This window comes from Lontra canadensis, unplaced genomic scaffold (assembly GCF_010015895.1).
Source record: "Lontra canadensis isolate GAN:19392208 unplaced genomic scaffold, GSC_riverotter_1.0 scaffold200, whole genome shotgun sequence".
Classification (NCBI taxonomy): Eukaryota; Metazoa; Chordata; class Mammalia; order Carnivora; family Mustelidae; genus Lontra; species Lontra canadensis.
Window position 1 is genome coordinate 828366 of NW_022631194.1, and position 8546 is coordinate 836911.

Here is an 8546-nt window from a genome sequence, read left to right on the forward strand (position 1 = left end):
TAGGGGATTGGCACTGTGATTCTCCTACTGGAGCCTCAAGGATTTTATATGGCAGCCCATACACCACAGATCCTTCAAACCACATTAAATTGTTTTTTTTTTTTTCAGAAGGTCTGAGAACTGATTGGGTGAGGCTAGCTCTCCATTATAATGATGCGATTAATGATTTTTAGTTACTGGACTTTGGATTTTTCATTATATTGAACAGTAAGATGACCATTCATTTCAGATCTAGAGATAATGTGGTCATTTAATCATTGCCAAAGATCTCTACAGATTAAAATATTCTGATTTCCTCTACCACTTCAGAATCCCCCTATCCCCACTGAAATAAGGGAGCCCATTTCAGTGATGCCCTCTCCTGGTGTCATTCCCAGGCTGCAGAGGACAGCCACTACAAGCTTTTATAAAGATGGTGGTGCTCCCTTTATCAATGCATTTTGCAGGAGATTTTGGTAAAGGGAGTGTACTCTGCTCTCTCCTTGAGTACTTTGTGGGTCTAGGGTAAGATGGTCATATAAAATAAATCCATCCAACATTTTTATTTCCCTGAAGCTTTGAATCCCACCTTTTACATTTTGTCAGGAATATCCTGGCATCAGAATTTTATTGCACGTAGTCCATCAATGAGTGTAGGTTTCAGTTAACCAACCAAATAATCTGTTAAAGCCCCTCCCAGCTGCTCAAAATAATACACTGAATCCAAAATTTCTAGGAAATTGCACCCACGTAAATATATTCAAAATGATCCAACAATATGTTCTATCCTTTTTGGTCTAGCATCTTATGAATCAATAGCCCTACATATTCTCAAGGCTTTTACCAATGAAAAAATGATAAAATCTTAACATTTTATTTTGTGTGAGCATTATAACCTCCTGGATTATAATTTGTGCTATTGACCTGGGGTATTCTAGAATTGGGCCTCAATTAAGAGTCTGTAGATAAGGATGGTAGGTGAACATCTTAAAAGAGAATTGGCATTACTTGTAAGACAATTGTCTTAGGTGAGATCATTATAGGGTTTCAACTAAGGGAAAGTTAGTCTCCTCAAATAGGGGAGGAGGGTCTACTTCTAATGGCAGAGAAACTTAATGAAGATTTAGGTGTTCAAGTTCTAAGATTTGCCCAAATCCACTATATTTTTCCCATTCTAGTGATCAGAGTCCCACTCATTCCCAAGTCAGTGTCCTAACTGCTACATAAGAGATCCGGAGAAGTTGTGGATTTACAAATTACTTTGTAATTATGCAACCCACAAAATCAGATTTTTGTTCTGAATTAAGCCTCATCAGTTTTGAGAGATAAAAGATTTCCTGGTTGTTGGACCTTGCCTTGAGTGAGGAATTTAAATGCCTGAGCCTGTCATTTTCTTCCTATAAACTTCCCATTGCAATCAGTAATGCAGTCAGTAAACAATTTTGTAGTCTTCATTTCCACCACAAAGGTCAATTGTAGTATTGTAGCAGTAATTTGGTATTTCAATGTCAGGTTTCCAATAGACATTTTATTTCAGACAATGTTGATAATTTTAAGGAGTTATTTTGTCATTGCACACTATGAATGATTGGATTTCCCATTTTCCCTTGGCTATGATGTCATCAAAATATTTAAACTCATCAGATCAGATATACAATCCAGACTTCCACCTTTTTTTAATTTTAAGAGAGGGAGGTGGGGCAGACAGAATCATAAGCAGGTTCCATGCCTAGCACAGAGCCCAACACGGGGCTCAATCCCACAACCCTGAGATCATGACCTGAGCCAAAATTTAGAGTCAGATGCTTAACCAACTGAGCCACACAGGCACCCCTTGACTTCCATCTCTGAGGGTCAGTTTCTTTGAATGACTCTGATGTAAAATGCTGTAGCTAACAGAGGAAATAAAGTGTTCACAGAGGAAATAAAAAACTAATGTAAATATTTCAACCTAGAGGAATTTAACACAAGAAATAAGTGATAATGAGAGACTATGGATTCTGAAAAACAATCTGAAGGGTTTGAAGAGGTCGGGGGATGGGAGGTTGGGGGAACCAGGTGGTGGGTATTAGAGAGGGCACGGACTGCATGGAGCACTGGGTGTGGTGCAAAAACAATGAATACTGTTACGCTGAAAATAAATTTTAAAAAATCATTAAAACAAAACAAAAGAAATAAGTGATAAAAGTGTTGGAAAAGTTGGGAGAACAGAAAAGGGGAAGGAAGGTTATACTACCCTTTTTATGAAAATCTCTACACTCCCTATAGAGAGACACTCATTTCATACCTGTGTGACCTTGTGTTTCAAGAACAGCTGTTACAGAAGACTGTAAACACCAGCTAATGTCACCCAGAAATCCATTTCTGCCAGTTCAGTACTAGTCTGCCACTGCTACCAGATCCAGAAGAAGACAATTTCTTCTATATTCTCTTCCTAATCTTTTGTGTATAATTCTTATACTGCAAAATTTGTAATGGAACCTGTGTTGTCAAGGGAGCCTGGGAAATAACCTTTCCAGGATTTCAGCCCCTATGATGTGGAGAGAACTTAGAAGGACTGAGATGGTGCTGAGAACTAACACAAAATATCTGACCCAACATGACTTTGCAAAGTGGAAATAGAGTACTTGTGGAAAGAGAGGAGAGAAAGATGAATTTTAGGAGCTGGTATGTAGGAATTGAGGATCTGGATATGGACTCTAAAACTATGATTTACAAATACCTTAGATGCCTATAACACCAAGTACTATATGTTGGCTAACTGAAGAGGAGGAGGAGGAGAAGGAGAAGAGGAAGGAAGGAAGGAAGGAAAGAAAGGAAGGCAGAAGTTAAAAGGAAATCTTAGAAATTTTTCATACCTGTTTGGAAGACAGCTGATTTAGACACTAATATTGCCAGGAATCACATACCCTCCAGCCAGCTTCCTCAGGGCACCCTTGACCTCCTTGTTTCTCAGGCTATATATGATGGGGTTCAACATAGGGGTTATAACACAGAAGAGCACAGAGACCAGAATATCCATGTCTAGTGAGTAACCTTCTCTGGGTCTGTCATAGTTGAAGTTGGCCATTCCATAAAAGACCACAACCACGGTAAGGTGGGATGCACAGGTAGAGAAGGCCTTGCTCCTACCCTGAGCAGAGGGAATCCTAAGAATGGCAGAGATGATGAGTATGTAGGACACTCCAGTAAACAGGCAGGGACTCAGGCCAATGGTGGCACTGGCCACATGGAGCACAGATTCATTCAGAGAGGTGTCTGAGCAGGAGAGCTTCAGGAGCAGTGGAATGTCACAGAGAAAGTGGCTGATTTGGTTGGGTCCACAGAGCGTGAGTGTGGCTGCCAGTACCGTGTGTGTCACAGAATTCACCAGCCCACACAGCCAGGACCCAGTCACCAAAAAAACACAGACCTTCACACTCATGAGGACTGGATATTGAAGAGGGTGGCAAATGGCTACACAGCGGTCATATGCCATAGCAGCCAATAAGACACCCTCAGTGCCAGCACATGTCACGAGGAAGAAAATCTGGGAAAGGCAGCCCTCATATGAAATGGTCTTCTTCTCCCGGAAGAAGTTCACCAGCATGACTGGAATGGTGGTGGATGTATAGCAGATGTCTAAGAAACTCAGGTTGCTGAGGAAATAATACATTGGAGTGTGGAGAGCAAGACTGATTCTAGTGGCTGTTATTATGAGCATGTTCCCCGCAAGTGTTGTCAGGTAAATGATCGAGAAAACCAGGAAAAACAAACCCTGTAGTTTGGGGTGGTTGGAAAATCCCAAGAAGATGAATTCTGTTACATCTGTTTGATTGTTCATTTCAAATGGTGTCAGAGCTACAAAACAATGAGGAAAAAAAGAAAAGCCATAATGAGAATGTACAAAGAGCACCCTAAATTGGCACGTTAACCTACAAGGTTACATCAAATAATGTTGGATATAGAATGGTCTGGACTGTGGATGGAGGTGTGTAGGAAAGTCTTCAGAGAAACCACAACTTCTCACTCAACAAATCCAGCCAATTCAGGCCCAGGGACTGCCCATGGATTTACATCACTGCTGGTGGGTGAAAAAATAATGAAGATTTGGTCAAAACCTACAATATACTGATAGTCCTTATCTTAAAGCTCATCTAGTTCTGGATCTGCTAAATCTGCCTCCTAACATTGTATGCTTCACTGCATTAAATTCTTTTTTGGTAAATATTTTATTTTTTAAGTAATAAAATTTAATTGTGAAAAATTAAGAAAATGTAGAAAGAAATAAAGAATAGAACAACTCACAGAATCAATTGCTCAGTGTATTCCATTCTAGTCTCTTTTTCTATATATGAATCTTGATCTCTACTTATGGGCTTAAAATATTGGGAGCACAAATTCCTACAAATGCATTTTATTCTATCATACAAAATAAATTTACTATTTCCCTTATGATTATTTATTAGATTGCTTCCATTCCCTTTGCTATTATAAATGCTAGAATGAAATTTTTCAGACAGAATTATCTGTGAACATCTCTGATTTCTTCAGAATAAAATTATATTAGTTTTATGTAAATTGATCTCATTTTTCTCAATGAGAACATTTGCCTTTTAGGATTCATAAGACATAAGAAATTTTAAACAATCATATATACTTAGGTAATTTTCCTCATTAAAGTAAACTTTAGTAATCCAAAATTTATCCTCAATCAAATTTTACATATATTCTGAAAATGTAATTAATATAAGTGCCAATTTTCTGTTAAATTATCCATTCCAATGCAAGGCTAGTTCAATATTCAAAAGGCCAATCAATATAATTTACCACATTAACAGACTAAATAAGAAAGTACATTATTATCTTAATAAAGACAGAAAAATCATTTGATAAAATTCAGTTTCCATTCATGATAGAAACTATCAGTAGAGTAGGGATAGACATAGACTTTCTAAACTGGTAAAGGGCATTGAGCACATAATTATGTGCCTGGCACATGATTTGAATTATATTACTTTTTCCAACAACCATAACATGAGCACCATTAATATCAGATTACAATGAGGAAACTAAGGAACTGAACTCAGCTAATTTAACCATTGTCTCCATCTAGTAAACAGCAGATGTAACATATATCTATTTTGTTTGCTTTGAATTTAACATACTCTTTTTTCCTACTTTCTCAAGGTGGAAGATTGGGTTAGGATTTTAGACATAAGCTTTTTTCTTTCTTTCTTTTTTTTTTTTTTAAACTTTATTTTTTCAGTGTTCCAAGACTCATTGTTTATGCATCACACCCAGTGCTCCATGCAATGCATGCCCTCCATAATACCCACCACCAGGCTCACCCAACCTCCCACTCTCCTCCCTTCCAAAACCCTTAGTTTGTTTCTGAGAGTCCACAGTCTCTCAAGGTTCATCTCCCCCTTCAATTTCCCCCAGCCCCCTTCTCCTCTCCTTCACCCAATGTCCTGTGTGTTATTCCTTATGCTCCATAGCAAGTGAAACCATATGATAATTGACTCTCTCTGCTTGACTTATTTCACTCAGCATAATCTAAGTATTAAATGGTATAAGTTTCCCTCTAAACCTTATTTCAGTTGTATCCCACAAATTTTGATATACTGTGTTTTAATTTTTATTCAGTTCAAGTATTTTTTCACTTAAAGACTTTGCTTTTGTTCTATTAGTTATTTGAAAGTATATAAAGGCTACATGTTATTTAATTCCACCAGTATGAAATGTCCAGAATAGGCAAATCTATAGGACAAAAAGATTACTGGTTTCTCAGGGCTGGGGGCAGGGAGTAGGGGGAGAGACTGCTAACATGTATAGTTTTTAGGTGATGAAAACGTTCTGGAATTATGTAGTGGTTATGGGGAGAGTTGTACAACTGTGAATAGACTAAAAATCAATGGATCATACACTTTAAATTGGTGATTTCATGGTTTGTGAATTGTATTTCAATAAAGTTGTTATAAAAATTTTAAAAAGGGGGGCACCTGGGTGGCTCAGTCGTTAAGCATCCGCCTTCAGCTCAGCCCAGGGTCCTGGAATTGGGCCCTGCATCTGGCTCTCTGCTCAGCTGGAGGCCCGCTTCCCCACTTCCCACTCCCCCTGTTTGTGTTCCTTCTCTAGCTGTCTCTCTCTCTGTGTCAAATAAATAAATAAAATCTTTTAAAAAAAGAAAAAAAGAAAGTATATTGATTAATATTTAAATATTTTGGGATTTTTCCAAATATCTGTTAGTGTTATTTCATTATGTTCAAAGACTATGTCTTGTATGACATTTATTATTATTTTTTAAAAATTTTTATTTATTTGACAGAGAGGCAGAGAGAGTGCACACAAGCAGAGGGAGTGGCAGGGAGAGAGAGAAGCAGGCTCCCTACTGAGCAGGAGCCTGATCCATGGATCATAACCTGAGCTGAAGGCAGATGCTTAACCAACTGAGCAACCAGGTACCCCATTTGTTATTTTAAATTTAAATTTTTTATAGTTTAGAATATTATCTATCTTAGTAAATGTTCCATGTACACTTGAGTAGAATGTATATTCTGGTTTTGTGAGGTGGTTATTTTATAAATGTTAATTAAATTAAGTTAGTTGACTGTTGTTCAGGTCATCTATATCCTTACTAATATTCTGCTTACTTGTTCTCTTAGTTAATGAGAAAGGAGAGTTGAAGTCTCCAACTATAATTATGCATTTATCTATTTCTCCTTTCACATCTATCAGTTTTTGCCTCATGTAATTTGAAGCTCCTTTTCAGAAATAGACACATTAAGGATTGTTATATCTTCTTGGAGATTTGATTTCTATTTCTTTAAAGTTCTTATTTATTTGAGAGAGAGAGCGAGAGCATGTGCACATGCAGGGGGCAGGGGCAGAAGAAGGGGGCAGAGAGGGAGAATGTTATCTATTTGTTTCACTTACTCCTTGTTTCTTGTTCTCTCTCTTTCTGTCTCTGTATGCTTAAGTCAGCATTTTTTATGATTTTTTAAAATCGCATTTATATATTTTTTGTTTTACCTTTTGGTAAACTTTTCTGAATGTTGCCCTAGGAATGACAAAATACATAGCAAATAATATGAGTCTACATTCATATTATATACCACTTCAGTGTGGTTGTAAAACCTTGTATTTCTAATTTCTCCCTTGCTCCCTTTTTGCTATCATAGTCACATATTTTACTTTTACATATGTTATGAACATACACTACATTGTTGCAATTTTTCATTTAAAATGTCAATTTTGAGAATTAAAAATAAAAATGAGTTTTTCTATTTTTCTATGGTTGTCATAACAAGTTACCACAAACCTGATGACTTGAAACAAACAAACCAAAATATTCACTCACAATTCTGGAGGCTTACAAGTCTGAAGTCAAGGGATCAGCAGGGTCATCCTCCCTCTGAAGGCTCTAGGGAAGAATCACTTTTTGCCCTTTCATAGTTTCCAGTGTCTCCTGGAAATTCTTGGTGTTCCTTGGCTTGTAGCTACATGGCTTCAATCTTTGCCTCTTATCACATGGTCTTTTCCCCTGTGTGTATCTCTGTGTGTCCTTTCTTTTTCTTATAAGGACACCAGTCTTGGAATTTAAGGCCCACACTAAATCAGTATTACATTAATTTAAACAATTACATCTTCAAAGACTATTTCCAAATAAGGTCAAATTCTGATGTTCTCAACATATGTGAATTTTGGGGAAATTATACTCAACCTATTACATTTACCTTCATTTAATGCATTTTTAATACTTAACTCCTTTTATAAAGATCCAGGTTTCTGACTGGATCATAATCCTTTTCCCTGAAGAGCTTTAATTAACATTTCTATTACAGTATGTCTGCTGGCAAAGCACCCCTTCAGTTTTTGCTTGTCTGAAAAAAAATGTATATTTCTTTTAATATTTGAAGGCTATCTTTTGAGTTGATAGGTTTTTCAAAGCACTTTAAAAATGCCACACTACTGTCTTCTTACTTGCATACTTTCTGATGAGAAGTCTGCTGTAATTCTTATTCATGGGTCTTTGTCAGGTTGGGTTTTTTCCCCCTCTAGCTGCCTGCAAAATTTCCTTTCTGTATTTACTTATAGCAGTTTGGATATAATATGCCTAGGGTTTTGCTTTGTATTAATCCTGATTAGTGTTCTTGAACTTCTCAATCTGTCATAAAATTTTGGAAAATTCACATCCATTGCTTCTTCAACACACACACACTTATATATTCTGTTTATTCTCTCTCTTCCTTCCAGGATTCTAATAATGTATATGTTAAACAGTTTGATATTATGCCATAACTCTTGGATGCTCCATTCTTTTTCCCTTTTTTCCCCTTGTGTTTTTATGTGGATAATTTCTATAGACCTCTCTTTAAGGTCATCAATTCTTTCTTCAGCTGTGTCAAGTCTACTTATAAAACTGTTAAAGGCAATTTTCATCTTTATTGTCATGTTTTTTATTTCTCATGTTTCCACTTGATCATTACTTACAGATTCCTTCTCTTTGCTGAAATTAACTGTCTGATCTTGTATTTTGTTTACTTTTTCTATTAAAATGTCTACCCATTAATCATCATCTTAAA

General features: G+C 36.6%; 1 protein-coding gene across 1 annotated transcript; it reads right to left on the bottom strand.

Annotated features, from left to right (window-relative positions):
* Window positions 1-2857: 2857 nt before the first annotated feature.
* On the bottom strand, window positions 2858-7987 carry LOC116861542 (olfactory receptor 5V1-like). The gene is made up of 2 exons (XM_032848186.1): window positions 7945-7987; window positions 2858-3819 (listed from the first exon to the last, which is right to left on the bottom strand). Exons 1-2 carry the CDS (start codon window positions 7985-7987, stop codon window positions 2858-2860), a joined length of 1005 nt encoding a protein of 334 aa, XP_032704077.1.
* Window positions 7988-8546: the final 559 nt, after the last annotated feature.

Excerpts from the sequence above, each read along its gene's own strand:
- LOC116861542 (XM_032848186.1), bottom strand. The coding sequence starts at position 7,987 with ATGAATAAGAATTACAGCAGACTTCTCATCAGAAAGTATGCAA. Across the intron at positions 3,820-7,944 it reads TCTCATCAGAAAGTATGCAA|CTCTGACACCATTTGAAATG; the intron begins GTAAGAAGACAG and ends ATTGTTTTGTAG.